Below are 22,631 nucleotides of genomic sequence, written 5' to 3'. Positions count from 1 at the left end.
GAGTGAGAGACAGACAGAAAGAATGAGATTTAGAAACAGAGATCGTGAGGGAGAAAGAGCATGAGAGGGAAAGAAATAATGAGATAGAGAGTCAGATAGAGAGTGAGACTGTGTTAGAAAGAGAGAATGAGACAGACAGAGTGAGAGACAGAATGAGACAAAATGAGAGAGATAGCGAGAGGCAGGGGGAGTGAAAGAGGGAGCAGAGGTATCAAGAGATAATGAAGAAGAGAGTGAGAGAGAAAAGGTAAGAAAGAGAGTGAGAGACAGGGAGTCAGAGAAAGAGTGAGAGATAGAATGAGGGAGAGTGAGAAACAGAGAGAGTGAGAGACAGGGCGAAAGAGAATCAGAGTGAGAGACAGAGAGACAGTGAAAGAGTGAGTTAGAGTGAGAGACAGTGAGAAAGAAAGAACAAGAATGAAACATAGAGAGAGATACAGCGAGAGAGGCTGTGATAGAGAAAGAGGCAGAAGGAGAGACAGAGCGAGTGAGAGTCAGAGAAAGAGAGAGAGGGAATGAGAGGGATTAAGAGAGAACGAGAGAGACAGTGAGAGACAGATAAAGAGTGTGAAATAGAATGAGAGAACCAGAATGAGAGGCAGAGTGAGAGATGGAATGAGGGAGATAGCGAGAGGCAGAGAGACAGAGCGAGTGAGAGAAGGACATAGAGCAAGCTCAGTGTCGGGGAGGAAGCAGTTATCTGCTCTCTGTAACAGTAACTCTTATACAACAGGCAGATTTCACTGCAACGCACTGAGTTTTAGCAGAAACACAAAAATGTATTTATTAAATTATCACTTCTGCTTTTCTCACCTGACTATTTTTGCATTGATTGTTGGAGATATTTTTATTAAATTGTGTTCCAACCCCCATCCCCCAGCGGCTTGCAATCCCTCCAAATTGTTAATTTAGAAAAAATGTGGTGCCAGAGAATGTAAGAAGGCGAGGCAGTTCTGGAGGCAGGGTTAGAGAGAGAGGGGGGGGGATACCTGAGGGCAGCCGGCACTCGCCACTGCTGCAATGTAGAGCAACACCCTCCTACCGAGCTGTCATGCAGACTCTGTCTCTCAAACTCCTCCTGTTCCTGGGATCCATCGCCTGCCGGCCAGGGCTCGCGGGTAAGAGTCTATTAGCCCCATTCTGCCTGGATTTCATCTGGGCTTGTCTGTCTGACTGTCTGTCTGGCTTTTTGTCTCTCTGTCTGTCTGGCTTTTTGCCTCTCTGTCTGCATCTATGGCAATTTGTCTCTCTGTGTCAGTCTCTCTGTGTCTCTCTGTCTGGTTTTGTGTCAGTCTTTCTGTGTCACTCTCTGTCTCTCTGTGTTTCTCTCTGTCTGACTGTGTCAGTCTCTCTGTGTGTCTATGTCGGACTCTGTGTCAGTCTCTGTGTGACTCTCTGTGTCAGTCTCTCTGTGTGTCTCTGACTCTGTGTCAGATCTCTGTGTCACTCTCTGCCTCTCTGTGCCTCTGTCGGACTCTATGTCTCTGTGTGACTCTGTGTCACTCTCAGTGTCAGTCTCTCTGTCTGACTCTGTGTCACTCTCTGTCTCTCAGTGTCAGTCTCTCTGTGTGTCTCTGTCTGACTCTGTGTCAGATCGGTGTCACTCTCTGTCTCTCAGTGTCAGTCTCTCTGTGTCTCTCTCTGTCTGACTCTGTGTCAGATCTGTGTCACTCTGTCTCTCAGTGTCAGTCTCTCTGTGTCACTCTCTGTCTCTCTGTGTCTGTCTCTCTAGTCTCTATCTGTCTCTCTGACTGTTTACATCCATCTGTCTGTCTCGCTGTCTGTATCTGTGTGTGTTTGCATCTATCTATTTCTTATCTCAAGCCAATTGCTAGTTATCTGACAAAACTCCCTATCCACTACAATTTGCATTTGATATTTCCCCTGCCTATCTCTCCGAGATAGAATCTATAATTAATTTGCAGATTCTTTGTGACCCAGCTGTCAATGAGCACCGTCCCAGCCGGGGGATTCTCGAGGATTCTGTCCCCTCTTTGATTTGTTTTATAAATCCACGGCTTTGTTTGTTTCCAATGTTTTTCTGTTGCGTTTTTTTCTTACTCCAGCTGTTTATTAATTTCTCTCGAATGTAATCTTCCACATCGCCTAAATTGTGTTTAAAGATCCCGGCTCCTGTTTAGCAGCGAGTAGAGTAAGCCCCACTGTAAATAATATTCCCAAACACCATAAACACCATTGCATTTCTCTCAGGCAGGACAGAGTCTGGACACCAGATTTATACATCTCCATTTTACATGTAGATAATATTTTTTGTACGTCTATTGTTATTGAATATACAGTCAGTAATTATCAGTAAATATGATTCCATTCTTGAGTGCATTATTTTCATATCTGTATTTACATTCACACTGGATATTAAATATATTTCCTTATTTCATCTCCACAACCATGTTTAGTGACATGTTCCACTTATACTTGGACACTTAGGGTGGCACGGTGGCACAGTGGTTAGCACTGCTGCCTCACAGTGCCAGTACTTGGGTTCGATTCCTGGTTTGGGTCCCTGTCTGTGCGGAGTCTGCACATTCTCCCCGTGTCTGCGTGGGTTTCCTCCGGGTGCTCTGATTTCCTCCCACAGTCTGAAAGAGGTGCTGGTTAGGGTGCATTGGCCATGCTAAATTCTCCCTCAGTGTACCCGAGCAGGTGCCGGAGTGTGGCAACTAGGGACTTTCACAGTAACTTCATTCAGTGTTAATGTAAGCCTACTTGTGACTAATAAATAAACTTTACTTTTACTTTACTTTACTTTTGTATTGAAGTTCTCAAACTGGAAAGATGCTCCTTCACCAGTTTAGGGAAAACACAACGTGTTTATTTACAGATTAAAACTATACAGAGGCTTACAGCCTTGTGGCTGCAGTCAGCTCCCGAGATGTCTCTGAGTGACTCCGAGTACAGGAGCCCGTACTTACCAAGAAAATCCTCCACCCTGCTCCCCCATTGGTTCCCTATGTGATGTGACTCTTACTCCCAGATTAATCTTGAAAGGGACAATCAGCTCACTAACACATGCCTATTTCACATCATTATCTGAATCCACATGTGGACAGATGTTTCTGTAATAAGATTATTATTAATGATAGGATGTTAAATACAAATTCATTTGTGATTTTCTCTTGTGTGTGGGTTAGGAATGGGTAAACACTCTGGGATTTTGCCTTTGGGCTGCTGCTGTCAAACTCTGGAATTAATCCGATTCACACTCTGGAATTAATCCGATTCACACTCTGGAATTAATCCGATTCACACTCTGGAATTAATCCGATTCACACTCTGGAATTAATCAGATTCACATTCTGGAATTCGATTCATTCTCAGCTCTGCATCCAACAGTTCAAACCTGCACCTTACCTGCTCCCTCCACCCCCCAACACCCCCCTGCCCCCACACCCCCCCTGCCCCCACACCCCCCCTGCCCCCACACCCCCCCTGCCCCCACACCCCCCCTGCCCCCACACCCCCCCTGCCCCCACACCCCCACCCCCCCCCTGCCCCCACACCCCCCCTGCCCCCACACCCCCACACCCCCCCTGCCCCCACACCCCCCCTGCCCCCACACCCCCCACACCCCCACTCCCCCCTGCCCCCACACCCCACTCCCCCCTGCCCCCACTCCCTCCCACCGTTCCCCTGCTTTATCAAATGTCTTTCTTTCATTCTCAAGGCAAAATTGTATGAAATCTAACTATAAACTTTTATTAAAATATGAAATAATTCCTGGTTCTGAGTTGAATTTGGAAAGAATGGACGCTCTATCTAATCCTGGGCAGACCGCTCCATGGATTTGGCAAGACCCCTGGCACAGTGAGGCAGCAGTGGTAACCACTATACCACCATGCCACCCTGTTCACCCAGCTGTACCTCACCACATAGAACATAGAACTAGAACATAGAACATTACAGCGCAGAACAGGCCCTTCGGCCCACGATGTTGCACCGACCAGTTAAAAAAAAAAACTGTGACCCTCCAACCTAAACCAATTTCTTTTCGTCCATGAACCTATCTACGGATCTCTTAAACGCCCCCAAACTAGGCGCATTTACTACTGATGCTGGCAGGGCATTCCAATCCCTCACCACCCTCTGGGTAAAGAACCTACCCCTGACATCGGTTCTATAACTACCCCCCCTCAATTTAAAGCCATGCCCCCTCGTGCTGGATTTCTCCATCAGAGGAAAAAGGCTATCACTATCCACCCTATCTAAACCTCTAATCATCTTATATGTTTCAATAAGATCCCCTCTTAGCCGCCGCCTTTCCAGCGAAAACAATCCCAAATCCCTCAGCCTCTCCTCATAGGATCTCCCCTCCATACCAGGCAACATCCTGGTAAACCTCCTCTGCACCCTCTCCAAAGCCTCCACATCCTTCCTGTAATGTGGGGACCAGAACTGCACACAGTACTCCAAGTGCGGCCGCACCAGAGTTGTGTACAGTTGCAACATAACGCTACGACTCCTAAATTCAATCCCCCTACCAATAAACGCCAAGACACCATATGCCTTCTTAACAACCTTATCTACTTGATTCCCAACTTTCAGGGATCTATGCACACATACACCTAGATCCCTCTGCTCCTCCACACTATTCAAAGTCCTCCCGTTAGCCCTATACTCAACACATCTGTTATTCCTACCAAAGTGAATTACCTCACACTTCTCCGCATTAAACTCCATCCGCCACCTCTCGGCCCAACTTTGCAACCTGTCTAAGTCTTCCTGCAAACTACGACACCCTTCCTCACTGTCTACCACACCACCGACTTTGGTGTCATCAGCAAATTTGCTAATCCACCCAACTATACCCTCATCCAGATCATTAATAAATATTACAAACACCCCCTCTCTCAGTCCCTCCATATTTCTGGACGGTGGCATCACTTGTCCTTCATCCGGTCTTAGAGCAGCTGCTGCTTTTTGCTGTTAATATTGGGAAAATAATCCTCCATCTGCCACATACTCCATATTCTTCTTGCCAATTCCATCCCCTTGCCGGGGCTGCTACCTCACGGACAAGCAAGCTCCTCACAGCCTTTGCCTCCTGGTTTTATATCCTCCCTAACAAAAAGAATACTTAATATTGCCCATCCCAGCCCCGCCTCTGAACTCTGTTCCTGAAATTTTCATCCATGTTCTAATTACCTCAAACTTCATTGATCCCAAATCTTTCCTGGCTGACCTCCCAGCTGCCATCCTCTATGAACTGCAACTCATCCTGAGCTCCATTTCCCATCTCCAACTCCCACCAAATCCGTGTTTCCATCATCCCTGGGATAAGGAGACAGAGAAGGGGTGAAGGGTTGGGAAGGGGAGAAGGGGGTGAGATTGATAGCTGGAGGCAAGGGAATGGAAGATTCCCTTTTCCTGATATCCTTTCAAGGAACTCTGGAAAAGTCTCCCACACCTGAGAGTAACATTCCACACGCGTGCTTTGTGGGGAGGGTGTTGTAACTGGAAATCTGCAGTCACGGATTGACTCCGGTTGTCAGTAATGTTCCTTTCTCCTTCATATCAGACAGGAGGAAGTGGCGGAGCTCTCGATGTGTCGGCCAATCTTGCAATCCTGCTGTTGGCAATCTGGTTGCGGGGAGAAGAGTGCAAACTCTCACCGCTTGTGGTGACAATGGAACAGAGTTATACTGCTCCTTCCTCGGTGCTGAACATCCCGGAGACCTCGGCTCAGTCTGTAGACGCGCTGTGTGTTCCAAATGCAATTCCAACCAATCAGAATATTCCCACCCGGCGTCAGACATGACGGATGATTTATTCCAGCGCCAGGGCAGATGGTGGCAGTCTGTCCAAGGAGTGCCCAGGGAAGAGATCAGATTGGACCTGGAGACTGAATTCTATCTGACGCATGCCATCGTGGTCTTTAAGTCGCCCAGGCCAGCAGCCATGGTACTGGAGCGATCCCAGGACTATGGACGGAGCTGGAAGCCCTACAAGTATTTTGCCAGGAATTGCATGGAGATGTTCGGGATGGTGGATGACATCGTGCAGGAGAATTCACTCTGCACCTCCAGATACTCCGACCCACTGCCCTGTTCCAAGGGTGAGGTAAGAGTTTATGATGTGGAGATGCCGGCGTTGGACTGGGGTGGGCACAGTAAGAAACCTCACCACACCAGGTTAAAGTCCAACAGGTTTATTTGGTATCACGAGTTTTCAGAGCACTGCTCCTTCATCAGGTGACTCACTCAGGACTTTAACCTGTATTGTGAGACTTCTTAGTGTAAGAGTTTAAAATTGACAAGTGATTCTCATCACGTTGTCATAGTTTAGCGTTGGCCCTGGGTTTAAATACCACAGTAAGAAGTCTCACAACACCAGGTTAAAGTCCAACAGGTTTATTTGGTAGCAAATACCATAAGCTTTCGGAGCAATGCTCCTTCGTCAGATGGAGTGGTCTCTGTTCCACTCCATCTGACGAAGGAGCATTGCTCCGAAAGCTTATGGTATTTGCTACCAAATAAACCTGTTGGACTTTAACCTGGTGTTGTGAGACTTCTTACTGTGCTTACCCCAGTCCAACGCCGGCATCTCCACATCATGACTTTAAATACCACTCCAGAGACTTGAACACAAATCCCAGACTGACACTGCTGGTGCAGTACTGAGGGGGTGTTGCAATGTTGGATGTACCATTTTTCAGATGAGACGTTAACTCAAGGCCCTACCAACCCCTTCAAGTGGATGAGAAAAATCTCAAGGTATCCTTTTGAAGAACAGAAAGGGAGTCCTCCTCGATGTCCTGGTGCTAAAATTGATCCCTTAAGCAACATTACTAAAACAGACTATCTGATCGTTAGCACACTGCTGCTTATGGGATCTTGCTGTGCTATCTATAAAACTGTGATCGCACTTCAACAAGTGCTTCATTGGCTGTTCATTGCCTTGGGTGATGATAGTCGCACAATTGATACAAATATATCGAGAGCTTTTTATGTTTAAGGGGAATGTTTAAAATGTTTATTCTACAGGCAGTCAGTATGTCTGGTAGGAATGCAGCCCAGGTTTTGGGAGAGCCGGATAATTACTCATTTTAGCCATGTAATACTTACTTCGGAAAGAGCTGATGGATTTTTGTTTATAGATGGAGATTTCCCCTGGGGTTTTTTGATTAGGCTGATTGAAAGGGTCATGAATTATCCATCAGGTGCTGGTGTAGTGATGGGAGGAGTTAGGTCTAAGCAGGGAAAAACTAAGGAATTAAAGATCTGCTAAAATCAGAGGCATGTGCCGGCTGAATTCACTCTCTCTCCACAAAATCTCTCTCTGAAAGCTTCAAGACTGTTAACACAATTTATAACAAGTATGTCTGGGTTTGCTGATTGTATTTATTTAAAAGTGGTTTTGATATATGCATGAATGGAATTGGAACAGTCATAAGCTCAAAAATAAAGTTGTTTCCTTTCATTTTTAAATATTGTTCAACTGTTAATGGTTAAGCTGCTTCATTTGTTAGAATTATATTTAAACAGTTATAAAATAAAGTTTGTTTTACTATTTTAAAAATCCTCATTTGTCAGTGGAATTGCCCCTGGAATGAAGCATCCTATCCTCACATGTAGCCAAAATAGAAAAATTGTTGTGGTCCAGTCCTAATGTAATTTAGGGGCCCTAATATGAGGATGAGGAAGGTGCTATAAAATGCAAGTTCAGTCGCATGGTATTGTGGAACTTGAATTTTGTTTAAAGATTCCAAGGAGCAGGTGTATAAAGTTGCCAAAAATGTTGTAAGCCTGAGGATTGGGAGCATTTTAGAATTCACCAAAGGTGGACAAAGAAATTGATAAAGAAAGAGAAGATAGAATATGAAACTAAATTAGTGAGAAACATATAAACGGACTGTAAAAACATCCATGGCATATGAAAAGGAAAAGATTAGCAAAGACAAATGTGGGTCCATTACAGGCAGGTTCAGTAGAACTTATAATGGGGAATAAGGAAATGGCAGCAAAATTAAACACATGCTTTGTCTCTGACTTCATAGAAGGAGATATAAGAACCCTCCCCGGAATACTGGAGAGCCAAGGGGCTAGTAAGAATGGGATGCTGAAAGAAATTAGTTCTGGTAAAAAGAAGTACCTGAGAAATTAATGGGATTGACAGTTGATAAATCCCCTGGACCTGATCATCTACATCCCAGAGTGTTGAAGGAGTTGGCTGTGGAGATTGTGGATGCATTGTTGGTCATCTTTCGAAAGTCTGTAGATTGAATGATTTGGTTGGTAGTACAGAACTTGAGTTTTGCTGAAAAAAGAGGCATGTCATTGATTGGTCATGCTAAATTGCCCCTTAGTGTCCCAGGATACGTATGTTAGAAGGATTAGCAGGATAAATATGTGGAGTTTCGGGGATAGGGCCTGGGTGGGATTGCTGTCGTTGCAGACTCGATGGACCGAATGGCCTCCTTCTGCACTGTAGGGATTCTATGATTCTATGATTCATCTTGCACTCATCAGGAAACTTTGCAAGAATTCCAGTATAAGGGAAAACAACAATTTATACTGTTTGAGAAGAGAATGCTGATTTGTTGGCAAATGGAATTTGATTGGTAGAGTCATTGCCATGCAGAATGCACCAGTTGATGGTGACTGACAGATAACCGCCAAGCAATGTTTGGAATTTTAATCAGGCAGTTTGATTGGTCATGGCATTGACTTGGGGAATGAATCAGTGAATGGCTGTCACTTATTTTGATTAGCTGAAACAGGCACAATGTTTGCACATGTTCTTTCTGTCTGCAAATAACAGGGCCCCCTATATTAATATATGTAGCTTCCAGAGCACAAAAATATGTCCCACTGCACACCTGACTGATAATATTAAATTGGTTGTCTCTGTAATTCTTAGCATTGTTTAGCAAACACTGTCCAATCGCGGAATCACACCTAATGATGGCACCTTTCAAGCCCGTTCTTGCGTTTGTGTGGCATACAGTGTGAAATGTCGCCATTATCCCACAGGATATCTTTGTGCCATATTTCAGCATCAAGCTTGCATGATGAACTTGCATCGTTCTCCCCGTGTCTGCGTGGGTTTCCTCCGGGTGCTCTGGTTTCCTCCCACAATCCAAAGATGTGCGGGTTAGGTTGACTGGCCATGCTAAATTGACCCAAGTATCAGGGGGATTAGCAGGGTAAATATGTGGGGTTATGGGAATAGGGCCTGGGTGGGATTGTGGTCGGTGCCGACTCGATGGGTCGAATGGCCTCCTTCTGTACTGTAGGGATTCTATGATTCTACGAAATGGCTTGGGTTCTATTTACAATTAATTAGGCCAATCTAAGAGCATGTGGGCAAGAATTCCAATGCATGTATTAACCAGTAAAGGTAGGTTTGTGGTCGACTGTGATACGAGAACCCATTGGCAGATTTCTCAACTAGTTCATGAAGGAAAGGGAGTTAATTTGATTGGTCTTATCGGCAACATTGTAAATTGGGCCCATGCCATATGTACACAATGCAAACTTGATGCTGAGGTAGAATTCATCAAAGACATCTTACTGTATGACCCTGAACAGACCAAAAGCTTTGACACGTCCCTTTTTTTAGCAATATTCAATAGATTCTGGAAGGGTTCCTCCAGATTGGAAGGTGGCAAATGTAACCCCACTGTTTAAGAAAGGAGAGGGAGGAAAACTGGGGAATTACAGACCTGTTAGCCTAACATCAGCTGTAGGAAAAATGCAAGAAACTATTACAAAGGATGTGGTAACAGGACACTCAAAATAAAGGCAGGATTGGGAAGAATCAACAGGGAAACCAGGATTAACAAATCTGTTCGCGTTTTTTGAGGATGTAACCAGCAGAATAGATAAGGGGGAATTGGTGAATGTGGTATATTTGGATTTTCAGAAAGCTTTTGATAAGTTTCCACACAGGAGGTCAGGAAAGAAAATTAGAGCACGTGGGATTGGGGGGAGTGTACTGGCGGCATGGTAGCACAGTGGTTAGCACTGCTGCTTCACAGCTCCAGGGACCTGGGTTCGATTCTCGGCTTGGGTCACTGTCTGTGTGGAGTTTGCACATTCTCCTCGTGTCTGCGTGGGTTTCCTCCGGGTGCTCCGGTTTCCTCCCACAGTCCAAAGATGTGCGGGTTAGGTTGATTGGCCATGCTAAAATTGCCCCTTAGTGACCTGGGTTGCGTAGATTAGAGGGATTAGCGGGTAAAATATGTAGGGATATGGGGGTAGGGCCTGGGTGGGATTGTGGTCGGTGCAGACTCGATGGGCCCAATGGCCTCTTTCTGTACTGTAGGGTTTCTATGATCTATGATTCTATGATCTATGACATGGATTGAGAACTGAGTTACGCACAGAAAACAGAGTAAGAATAAATGATTCATTCTCAGGTTGACAGACTTACTGCTGAGAGGTTGTTTCTCCCTGTGGGAGAGTCTCGGACCAGAGGGCATCATCACAGAGTAAGGGAGACACCCACTGAAGACAGAGATGAGGAGGAATTTCTTCTCTCAGAGGGGAGTGAATCTGTGGAATTCTTTCCCGCAGAGGGCTGTAGAGACTGGGTCGTTAAGTATGTTCAAGGCTGAGATAGACAGATTTTAATCAGCAAGGGAATCCTGGGTTATGGGGATAAGGCGGGAAAGTGGAGTTGAGGATTATATCAGATCATCACGATCTCATTGAATGGTGTGGACAGACTCGATGGGCCAAATGGCCTACTTCTGTTCCTATGTCTTGTGGTCATCAAATCTGTGCTGACTCTCAGCAAAGGCAGGAGGTTTAGAGCGGATGTGAGGAAAATCCTTTTCACCCAGAGAGTGGAGGGAGTCTGGAACTCACTGCATGAAAGGGTGGTAGCGGCAGAGACCTTCCACATTTAAGAAGTATTTAAATGTGTACTTGTGATGCCAAGGCAAACAAGGCTATGGACCAAGTGCTGGGAAATGTGATCAGAGTAGTTGGGTGGTCTTTGACCAGCACAGACTCGAAGGGTTGAAGGGCCTTTTTCTGTGCTGTAGACCTCTATGACTCTAATTGAATAGATCCTTCAACGGACTAGCACAGATATGATTGTCTGAATAGCCTCCTTCTGGACTGTATGTTTCTATGATTCATACGCATGGACCCTTCTCTGCAATCGAAAGGAATGTGTCCAAGCCTTGCATCTTTTTTGAATGATCCAAGAACTTGGGAAACCTATAGTTCCCCATTGCTTACTCCATGGCAACACCTTAGCCAATCAGAGTTAACTTGCCAACCAATCAGCTTCCTTTACCCTTTTCATATAAATTGTAATTGTCTGAAATTTGGCATTCTTGTGACCTGATGAGTACAGTGTAAAAAACTTTGGCAACATGACCATATTTTCAGCAATGCTCATGTTCTGTCTGACCAAGTGACCATGTGTAGGACTCTTTACGCTGGGTTTTGTGTTGCAGGTTATATTCCGGGCCTTATCTCCAGCCAATAGGATTGAAAACCCTTACAGTCCAGAGGCTCAGGACATCATGAAGATCACCAACATCCGACTGCAGTTACTGAAGCAGCAGGAATGCCCCTGTCCCCCTGCGAGGCTGATCGAGAAACCCCAGAGATTTGCTCATTATGCAGTCTATGACTTGATTGTCCGGGGGAGCTGTTTTTGTAACGGACACGCTGAGGATTGTCAGCCATTGGATGGGATCAGGAAGGGAGACAGGAACGTAGAGACCATGGTGAGTAAAGCCAGGAGCTGAACAGCCTCTCGGTAACGCATCACACGCAGGTATCAGCTGTGACTCAGGGGCTAACTCTCACTTCTGGCCTCAGAGAGTTTCTGTCCAGATACTTGAACGCAATATCCCAGCGCAGTACTGAGGGAGTGCCGCACTGTCAGAGGGTCAGTGCTGAGGGAGTGCCGCACTGTCAGAGGGTCACTACTGAGGGAGTACTGCACTGTCAGAGGGTCAGCACTGAGGGAGTGCCGCACTGTCAGAGGGTCAGTGCTGAGGGAGTGCCGCACTGTCAGTGGGTCAGTACTGAGGGAGTGCCGCACTGTCAGAGGGTCAGCACTGAGGGAGAGCCGCACTGTCAAAGGGTCAGTACTGAGGGAGTGCCGCACTGTCAGTGGGTCAGTGCTGAGGGAGTGCTGCACTGTCAGAGGGTTAGTACTGAGGGAGTGCCGCACTGTCAGAGGGTCAGTGCTGAGGGAGTGCCACACTGTCAGAAGGTTAGTACTGAGGGAGTGCCGCACTGTCAGAGGGTCAGTACTGAGGGAGTGCCGCACTGTCAGAGGGTCAGTACTGAGGGAGTGCTGCACTGTCAGAGGGTCAGCACTGAGAGAGTGCCGCACTGTCAGAGGGTCAGTACTGAGGGAGTGCCGCACTGTCAGTGGGTCAGTGCTGAGGGAGTGCTGCACTGTCAGAGGGTCAGTACTGAGGGAGTGACGCACTGTCAGAGGGTCAGTACTGAGGGAGTGCTGCACTGTCAGAGGGTCAGTACTGAGGGAGTGACGCACTGTCAGAGGGTCAGTACTGAGGGAGTGCTGCACTGTCAGAGGGTCAGCACTGAGGGAGTGCCACACTGTCAGACGGTCAGTACTGAGGGAGTGCCACACTGTCAGTGGGTCAGTGCTGAGGGAGTGCCACACTGTCAGAGGGTTAGTACTGAGGGAGTGCCGCACTGTCAGAGGGTCAGTGCTGAGGGAGTGCCACACTGTCAGAAGGTTAGTACTGAGGGAGTGCCGCACTGTCAGAGGGTCAGTACTGAGGGAGTGCCGCACTGTCAGAGGGTCAGTACTGAGAGAGTGCTGCACTGTCAGAGGGTCAGCACTGAGAGAGTGCCGCACTGTCAGAGGGTCAGTACTGAGGGAGTGCCGCACTGTCAGTGGGTCAGTGCTGAGGGAGTGCTGCACTGTCAGAGGGTCAGTACTGAGGGAGTGCTGCACTGTCAGAGGGTCAGTACTGAGGGAGTGCCACACTGTCAGAGGGTCAGTACTGAGGGAGTGCTGCACTGTCAGAGGGTCAGTACTGAGGGAGTGCCGCACTGTCAGAGGGGCAGTACTGAGGGAGTGCCGCACTGTCAGAGGGGCAGTACTGAGGGAGTGCCGCACTGTCAGAGGGGCAGTACTGAGGGAGTGCCGCACTGTCAGAGGGGCAGTACTGAGGGAGTGCCGCACTGTCAGAAGGTTAGTACTGAGGGAGTGCCGCACTGTCAGAGGGTCAGTACTGAGGGAGTGCTGCACTGTCAGAGGGTCAGTACTGAGGGAGTGCTGCACTGTCAGAGGGTCAGTACTGAGGGAGTGCCGCACTGTCAGAGGGTCAGTACTGAGGGAGTGCCGCACTGTCAGAGGGTCAGTACTGAGAGAGTGCTGCACTGTCAGAGGGTCAGCACTGAGAGAGTGCCGCACTGTCAGAGGGTCAGTACTGAGGGAGTGCCGCACTGTCAGTGGGTCAGTGCTGAGGGAGTGCTGCACTGTCAGAGGGTCAGTACTGAGGGAGTGCTGCACTGTCAGAGGGTCAGTACTGAGGGAGTGCCACACTGTCAGAGGGTCAGTACTGAGGGAGTGCTGCACTGTCAGAGGGTCAGTACTGAGGGAGTGCTGCACTGTCAGAGGGTTAGTACTGAGGGAGTGCTGCACTGTCAGAGGGTCAGTACTGAGGGAGTGCCGCACTGTCAGTGGGTCAGTGCTGAGGGAGTGCCACACTGTCAGAAGGTTAGTACTGAGGGAGTGCCGCACTGTCAGAGGGTCAGTACTGAGGGAGTGCCGCACTGTCAGAGGGTCAGTACTGAGGGAGTGCTGCACTGTCAGAGGGTCAGTACTGAGGGAGTGCTGCACTGTCAGAGGGTCAGTACTGAGGGAGTGCCGCACTGTCAGAGGGGCAGTACTGAGGGAGTGCCACACTGTCAGAAGCACGATTCCTTGGATAAAACATTAAACTAAAGCTCCACTTGGCCTCACAGAATTGTTACAGTGCAGGAGGAGGCCATTTGGCCCATCATGTCTCTGCCCGACTCTGCAAACGAGCACCATGATGTGGTGCCATTCCCCTTACCTTTTCCCCATACCCCCTGCACATTATCATTACCAGAATGATGTGGAGGCTTTGGAGAGGGTACAGAAAAGATTTACCAGGATGTTGCCTGGTATGGAGGGCATTAGCTATGAGGAGAGGTTGGAGAAACTTGGTTTGTTCTCACTGGAACAACGGGGGTTGAGGGGCGACCTATTAGAAGTCTACAAGATTATGAGAGGCATGGACAGAGGGGATAGTCAGAAACTTTTTCCCAGGGTGGAAGAGTCAATTACTAGGGGGCACAGGTTTAAGGTGCGAGGGGCAAGGTTTAAAGGAGATGTACGAGGCAAGTTTTTTACACAGAGGGTAGTGGGTGCCTGGAACTCGCTGCCGGGGGTGGGTAGTGGAAGCGGATACGGTAGTGACTTTTAAGGGGTGTCTGGACAAATACATGAATAGGATGGGAATGGAGGGATACGGTCCCCGGAAGGGTAGGGGGTTTTAGTTAAGTCGGGCAGCATGGTCGGTGCAGGCTTGGAGGGCCGAAGGGCCTATTCCTGTGCTGTAATTTTCTTTGTTCTATTCAAACAATCATCCAATGCCCTGTCGAATGCCCCGATTGAACCTGCCTCCACCACGTTTCCAGGCACTGTACTGGTTCCCTCTGGTTCCCGACTCTCCTGCCACGGATTTGTCTTTATTTACTCGATCCTTCATGGTTTGGAGCATTGCCATCAAATCCCCTCCTCTGCTCTGAGGAGAACAATCTCAGCTTCTCCAGTCTTCCTTTGTGAGATTCTTCTCCTACTCGTAATATCAAAACTTGAAGTTGATTTTGCAGAGCCCAGGAGCGTATCAAAGCAAAATGAGAGATCAGAGCCAAACATTAATGGGCAAAGTCAGAACAGAATCATCAACATCGGAGCTTTAACTATAGAAATTGAAGGCAATTTGGGTCAGATTTGTGAATAGTCTGAGAATGCTCTCTTTAAATAGCCCAGTAGGAAGGACAATGGGTTTAGTTAAAGTATATTTATTAGTCACAGGTTGGCTTACATTAACACTGCAATGAAGTTACTGTGAAAATCCCCGAGTCGCCACACTCCAGCACCTGTTCGGGTACACTGAGGAAGGATTTAGCACGGCCAATGCTCCCTAACCAGCACGTCTTTCAGACAATGGGAGGAAACCGGAGCACCCGGAGGAAACCCACGCAGACACGGGGAGAACGTGCAAACTCCACACAGACAGTGACCCAAGCCGGGAATCGAACCCGGGTCCATGGCGCTGTGAGGCTGCAGTGCTAACCACTGTGCCACCGTGCCGAGCATGACATGGAAGAATTGAGCTGTCCGAGTGACAGCTCCCTGGATGAGTCTTGTTAAATTTCACCCCTGTATGGTCTCACCTCAGGAGGTGTGAGAGTTTTGAACATCTGGACCCCGGGGTGAATGTTGCTTCTGGTGTCTCACCAGCTGTGCTGCCAGGTGTGGAGCGAAGGCGGGAATTGAGAAGATTTGCAGAAAGCGGGTAGTCTGCGAACACCACCTCTCCCTAAAATCAATCTCTCGTCTGTCACCTCATCTCAAAGGACCAGGAGGAGACCATTCAGCCCCTCAAATCTCTTCTGATATTCAATTATTCCATGGTTTGTTTAATTCCATATAAAAGAAGCAGAATGAAGCAAAACTCCCGATGCAGTGATTGGTTAGGGTCTGAACCTGACCGTCTGGTGGAGGCAGATTCAATCATCGGGGAGAATTTTCCCGTCCTGTCTGCCACGGGAATCATCGCGGATGAGGGGTGAACATCGCAAAGGACCGTTGACCAGGGGTGGGATTTTCCGGTTTGAGGATGATTCTGGCCAGAAAGTCTTGTCCATATTGGTGGAGAAGGAGATTGGGTAGTTACCTGAAGAAACGCATTCATGGGGCTATGGGGAAAAGCTTGGGTTGGGACTTGCAGTGTTTCTGGGACTGGAACGATGGGCCTCTTTCTGTGCTGTAACCGTCTGTGATTCTACAGACCTGCCTTGGGTCCTGACCTCTTTAACCCCCTTACCCAATAAAATCGATCCCTCTCAGTTTTGGAATTTTCAGTTGATCCCAACATCCCCGCAACTTTGGGGGAGGGAGTTCTAGATTTACGTTCCCCTTTATGGGAAGAGTTGCTGTGTGATATCGCCCCCAAACAGTCTGGCTCTCATTCCCCGCACGCCCCAGGTTGTCCATACAGTCATAGTCATAGAGTCATAGAGGTTTACAGCATGGAAACAGGCCCTTCGGCCCAACTTGTCCATGCCACCCTTATTTTTAAAACCCCTAAACTAATCCCAATTGCCCACATTTAGCCCATATCCCTCTATACCCATCGTACCCATGTAACTATCTAAATGCTTTTTAAAAAATAAAATTGTACCCGCCTCAACTACTGCCTCTGGCAGCTTGTTCCAGACACTCACCACCCTCTGTGTGAAAGAATTGCCCCTCTGGACACTTTTGTATCTCTCCCCTCTCACCTTAAACCTATGCCCTCTGGTTTTAGACTCCCCTACCTTTGGGAAAAGATATTGACTATCTAGCTGATCTGTGCCCCTCATTATTTTATAGACCTCTATAAGGTCACCCCTCAGCCTCCTACGCTCCAGAGAAAAAAGTCCCAGTCTATTCAGCCTCTCCTTATAACTCAGTCCATCAAGTCCCAGTAGCATCCTAGTAAATCTTTTCTGCACTCTTTCTAGTTTAATAATATCCTTTCTATAATAGAGTGACCAGAATTGCACACAGTCTTCCAAGTGTGGCCTTACCAATGTCTTGTACAACTTCAACAAGATGTCCCAACTCCTGTATTCAATGTTCTGACCGATGAAACCAAGCATGCTGAATGCCTTCTTCACCACTCTGTCCACCTGTGACACCACTTTCAAGGAGCTATGAACATGCACCTCCAGATCTCTTTGTTCTGTAACTCTCCCCAACGCCCTACCATTAACTGATTAAGTCCTGCCCTGGTTCAATCTACCAAAATGCATTATCTCGCATTTGTCTAAATTAAACTCCATCTGCCATTCGTCAGCCCACTGGCCCAATTGATCAAGATCCGCTGCAATTGGAGATAACCTTCTTCACTGTCCACCATGCTACCAATCTTGGTGTCAACTGCAAACTTACTAACCATGCCTCCTATATTCCCATCCAAATCATTAATATAAATGACAAATAACAGTGGGCCCAGCACTGATCCCTGAGGCACACCGCTGGTCTCAGGCCTCCAGTTTGAAAAACAACCCTCTACAACCACCCTCTGGCTTCTGTCAAGAAGCCAATTTTGTATCCATTTAGATACCTCACCCTGGATCCCGTGAGATTTAACTTTATGCAACAACTTACCATGCGGTACCTTGTCAAAGGCCTTGCTAAAGTCCACGTAGACAACATCAACTGCACTGCCCTCATCTACCTTCTTGGTTACCCCTCCAAAAAACTCAATCAAATTTGTGAGACATGATTTTCCACTCACAAAGCCATGCTGACTGTCCCTAATCAGTCCTTACGTCTCTAAAAGCCTGTAGATCCTGTCTCTCAAAAACATTTGGGACAGACCTATCATTCTCCATAGCTATCTTAAAACTAATAGAATTATGGTCACTGGTCCCAAAGTGATCCCTCACTAACACTTCTGTCACCTGCCCTTCCTTATTTCCCAAGGGGAGGTCAAGTTTTGCCCCCTCTCTAGTCGGGCCATCCACATACTGAATGAGAAATTCCCCCTGAATACACTCGACAAATTTCTCTCCATCCAACCCTCTAATACTATGGCTGTCCCAGTCAATGTTGGGAAAATTAAAATCTCCGACTATTGCCAACCTATTTTTCTTGGAGCTATCTGTAATCTCCTTACATATTTGCTCCTCAATTTCCCGCTGACTATTTGGGGGCCTATAGTACAACCCTATCAGAGTGATTTCCCCCTTATTTCTCAGTTCTATCCATATAGACTCAGTGGGCGAACCCTCGGATATATCCCCTCTCAGTACGGCCGTGATGCTTTCCCTAATCAAAAGTGCAGCTCCCCCTCCTCTCTGACCTCCTGTTCTATCTTTCCTATAGCATCTGTACCCTGGAACATTGAGCTGCCAGTCCTGTCCCTCCCTTAGCCATGTTTCAGTCATTGCTGTCATATCCCAGTCCCACGTCCAGTGTGAGAAAAGGGAGTGGACAGACAAGGATTCTCTGCAGAATGGATCTCCAGTGACTCCCAGCTGGGAAGTGCCCGTGTGTGTTGTGTTTAAGGGAGAATGGGGGGAGGAGTGGGGAGAAGCATTGCAGGAGCATCAATCTAATTAGAAAGTTAACGATGTTGCGAAGTTGCAGTCTTAACTTTCTGTGGAGAGTTTAATGGGTGATGAATTTATAAATACAGCAATTTGTTGGAATTTGTGGGAAGATTCAGGATGTGGTTAACAATGAATGTCATCCATTCATTTGTGGTAATTGCCAATGCACGGAGTAACTCTTCCTCGCTGGATAGGTCACACACGGATAATAGCAGTGCCATTAAACTGGCCGCTGTATTGCCAGCAAATTCTGGCCTGGAGGAAGATAGAAACTGAACAGCTAATCTTTGATGTCCCCTTTCAGCCTTTTCCTTAATGTTCCTGTTGTTTAGGTGCACGGGAAATGTGTCTGTCAGCACAACACAGCTGGGGACCACTGTGAGAGATGTGCACCCCTCTACAATGACCAGCCATGGCAACCAGGGGATGGAAAGACAGGGACACCAAATCAGTGTGCAAGTAAGAAAGCCAAGATCACATTAACATTTATCGTGCAACCTCAATCCTCCAAAAGGAGAGCGTAGAGGGAGCTTTACTCTGTATCTAACCCCGTGCTGTACCTGTCCTGGGAGTGTTTGATGGGGACAGTGTAGAGGGAGCTTTACTCTGTATCTAACCCCGTGCTGTACCTGTCCTGGGAGTGTTTGATGGGGACAGTGTAGAGGGAGCTTTACTCTGTATCTAACCCCGTGCTGTACCTGTCCTGGGAGTGTTTGATGGGGACAGTGTAGAGGGAGCTTTACTCTGTATCTAACCCCGTGCTGTACCTGTCCTGGGAGTGTTTGATGGGGACAGTGTAGAGGGAGCTTTACTCTGTATCTAACCCCGTGCTGTACCTGTCCTGGGAGTGTTTGATGGGGACAGTGTAGAGGGAGCTTTACTCTGTATCTAACCCCGTGCTGTACCTGTCCTGGGAGTGTTTGATGGGGACAGTGTAGAGGGAGCTTTACTCTGTATCTAACCCCGTGCTGTACCTGTCCTGGGAGTGTTTGATGGGGGACAGTGTAGAGGGAGCTTTACTCTGTATCTAACCCCGTGCTGTATCTGTCCTGGGAGTGTTTGATGGGGACAGTGCAGAGGGAGCTTTACGCTGTATCTAACCCCGTGCTGCACCTGCCCTGGGTGTGTTTGATGGGGGACAGTGTAGAGGGAGCTTTACTCTGTATCTAACCCCGTGCTGTACCTGCCCTGGGAGTGCAGAGGGGGTTTCTATGTGGGTTGGCATCAGAAGTAATGACTTTGAAATCTGCCATAAAACTCCCACTAATGTGAAAGGTGCAGAATCTCATCTTTTACCTGGTCTTGGCTCCATGTAACTCCAGTCCCCCCGTTTGTGGGGATGTCACTTTAAGCCATCTGAAGATCACTGAGTGAACCAATCGCCTTTGCTTCAGGTCAGAACCCCAAAGCATGCTGGGATAGCTGACGGAACACAATAAATGGGAACAAGTCACATGACCGTCACAGGAGAAAACTCAGTGTTCCCCAGTGTGATTGGCTCGTTAACCATGGTTCAGATGGGGTTGTGGTGGTGGGGGGGCTGATTGAAGTCAGTCACAGATTGAGGTCAGTCGGTGATGCCCTGGCCAATTGGCTCAGTGCCCTCAGGGGACGTGTGGGTGGTGTCCACATCCAGAGATAATGAGACTGCATTCCTGCCCTGACAGAATGTCAATGCCATGGCCACGCGGAGAGCTGCCACTTTAACCAGAAGGTCTGGCTGGCATCGGGCAAGCGGACAGGAGGAATCTGCCACGCCTGCCAGCACCACACCGAGGGTCGTCATTGCCAACGGTGCCAGCCTGGGTTTTACCGAGATCGCAGGAAACCGCTATCAGCACCAGATGTCTGTAAAGGTGAGGACGTTGCCAGATAGCCGGAGAATGACCCATCGGCAGTCAGCAGCGGCACCAAACCCCAGTCCCAAGACTTCACCACAAAATCCAAGCTGACTTACCCATTCAGTACTGAGGTAGTGCCGCACTGTCAGAGGGTCAGTACTGAGGGAGTGCCGCACTGTCAGAGGGTCAGTGCTGAGGGAGTGCCGCACTGTCAGAGGGTCAGTACTGAGGGAGTGCCGCACTGTCAGAGGGTCAGTGCTGAGGGAGTGCTGCACTGTCAGAGGGTCAGTACTGAGGGAGTGCCGCACTGTCAGAGGGTCAGTGCTGAGGGAGTGCTGCACTGTCAGAGGGTCAGTACTGAGGGAGTGCTGCACTGTCAGAGGGTCAGTACTGAGGGAGTGCCGCACTGTCAGAGAGTCAGTACTGAGGGAGTGCCGCACTGTGAGAGGGTCAGTACTGAGGGAGTGCGGCACTGTCAGAGGGTCAGTACTGAGGGAGTGCCGCACTGTGAGAGGGTCAGTACTGAGGGAGTGCGGCACTGTCAGAGGGTCAGTACTGAGGGAGTGCCGCACTGTGAGAGGGTCAGTACTGAGGGAGTGCGGCACTGTCAGAGGGTCAGTACTGAGGGAGTGCCGCACTGTCAGAGGGTCAGTACTGAGGGAGTGCGGCACTGTCAGAGGGTCAGTACTGAGGGAGTGCCGCACTGTCAGAGGGTCAGTACTGAGGGAGTGCCGCACTGTCAGAGGGTCAGTACTGAGGGAGTGCCGCACTGTCAGAGGGTCAGTACTGAGGGAGTGCCGCACTGTCAGAGGGTCAGTACTGAGGGAGTGCCGCACTGTCAGAGGGTCAGTACTGAGGGAGTGCCGCACTGTCAGAGGGTCAGTACTGAGGGAGTGCCGCACTGTCAGAGGGTCAGTACTGAGGGCGTGCCGCACTGTCAGAGAGTCAGTACTGAGGGAGTGCCGCACTGTCAGAGGGTCAGTACTGAGGGAGTGCCGCACTGTCAGAGGGTCAGTACTGAGGGAGTGCCGCACTGTCAGAGGGTCAGTACTGAGGGAGTGCCGCACTGTCAGAGGGTCAGTACTGAGGGAGTGCCGCACTGTCAGAGGGTCAGTACTGAGGGCGTGCCGCACTGTCAGAGGGTCAGTACTGAGGGAGTGCCGCACTGTCAGAGGGTCAGTACTGAGGGAGTGCGGCACTGTCAGAGGGTCAGTACTGAGGGAGTGCCGCACTGTGAGAGGGTCAGTACTGAGGGAGTGCGGCACTGTCAGAGGGTCAGTACTGAGGGAGTGCCGCACTGTGAGAGGGTCAGTACTGAGGGAGTGCGGCACTGTCAGAGGGTCAGTACTGAGGGCGTGCCGCACTGTCAGAGGGTCAGTACTGAGGGAGTGCGGCACTGTCAGAGGGTCAGTACTGAGGGAGTGCCGCACTGTCAGAGGGTCAGTACTGAGGGAGTGCTGCACTGTCAGAGGGTCAGTACTGAGGGAGTGCTGCACTGTCAGAGGGTCAGTACTGAGGGAGTGCCGCACTGTCAGAGGGTCAGTACTGAGGGAGTGCCGCACTGTCAGAGGGTCAGTACTGAGGGAGTGCCGCACTGTCAGAGGGTCAGTACTGAGGGAGTGCCGCACTGTCAGAGGGTCAGTACTGAGGGAGTGCCGCACTGTCAGAGGGTCAGTACTGAGGGAGTGCCGCACTGTCAGAGGGTCAGTACTGAGGGCGTGCCGCACTGTCAGAGGGTCAGTACTGAGGGAGTGCCGCACTGTCAGAGGGTCAGTACTGAGGGAGTGCCGCACTGTCAGAGGGTCAGTACTGAGGGAGTGCCGCACTGTCAGAGGGTCAGTACTGAGGGAGTGCCGCACTGTCAGAGGGTCAGTACTGAGGGCGTGCAGACAGGATGGGCCAAATGTTTTCTTTCAGTCCTTTAACTATTCAGTGACTGTGGCACAGGGGAGACCTGGCCATGGAATCGATTATATCCGTGTAAGAAGGCAGGACACGGCTCAGGTTAATGTTTCTGCCTCCATTCAATGCAGCATTCCTGTGTCGTAATGAGTGGGGGGGGCTCCACAGTCGAGAGTTCCTTCCCTCAGGTGAGCAATGTCCTTCCCTCTTGGGTAGACATTGGATATGTCACAGGCGCCAGTTTAAAGAGAGCAGGGAAGCTTTCTCGCTGTCCCGGCCAATATTAATCCTTTCACAAATATCACCAGTATCAGGTTAGTATCAGGATCCATGTTTGTGGGATCTTGCTGTGTGTATCAGGTTGCCACATTTCCCAAGTCACTACACTTGAAAAGCAGTTCATTGACTGTAATGCAGAGGCTGGGAATTCTGCAGAGAGTAACTCACCTCCTGACCCCCCAAAGCCTATCCACCATCTACACGGCACAAGTCAGGAGTGTGATGGAATACTCCCCACTTGCCTGGATGGGTGCAGCTCCAACAACACTCAAGAAGCTCAACACCATCC

At 48.8% G+C, this 22,631-nt stretch overlaps 1 protein-coding gene across 2 annotated transcripts in view; it reads left to right on the top strand.

Moving 5' to 3' along the window:
* Window positions 1-973: 973 nt before the first annotated feature.
* The window catches only part of LOC144491765 (netrin-4-like), a 35,209-nt gene continuing 13,551 nt past the window's right edge, over window positions 974-22,631 (top strand). The window contains exons 1-5 of one of the 2 annotated variants that reach the window (XM_078210024.1): window positions 974-1,118; window positions 5,537-6,078; window positions 11,429-11,704; window positions 18,653-18,779; window positions 19,988-20,176. In XM_078210024.1, coding sequence (XP_078066150.1) covers window positions 1,052-1,118; window positions 5,537-6,078; window positions 11,429-11,704; window positions 18,653-18,779; window positions 19,988-20,176 — 1,201 coding nt within the window. In that variant the 5' untranslated portion in view covers window positions 974-1,051. The remainder of the gene's footprint in view (window positions 1,119-5,536; window positions 6,079-11,428; window positions 11,705-18,652; window positions 18,780-19,987; window positions 20,177-22,631) is intronic. The other variant, XM_078210023.1, reaches the window with a different exon arrangement.

This window comes from Mustelus asterias, chromosome 3 (genome assembly GCF_964213995.1).
Source record: "Mustelus asterias chromosome 3, sMusAst1.hap1.1, whole genome shotgun sequence".
NCBI lineage: Eukaryota > Metazoa > Chordata > Chondrichthyes > Carcharhiniformes > Triakidae > Mustelus > Mustelus asterias.
This window is presented reverse-complemented; position numbering and strand designations above follow the sequence as displayed.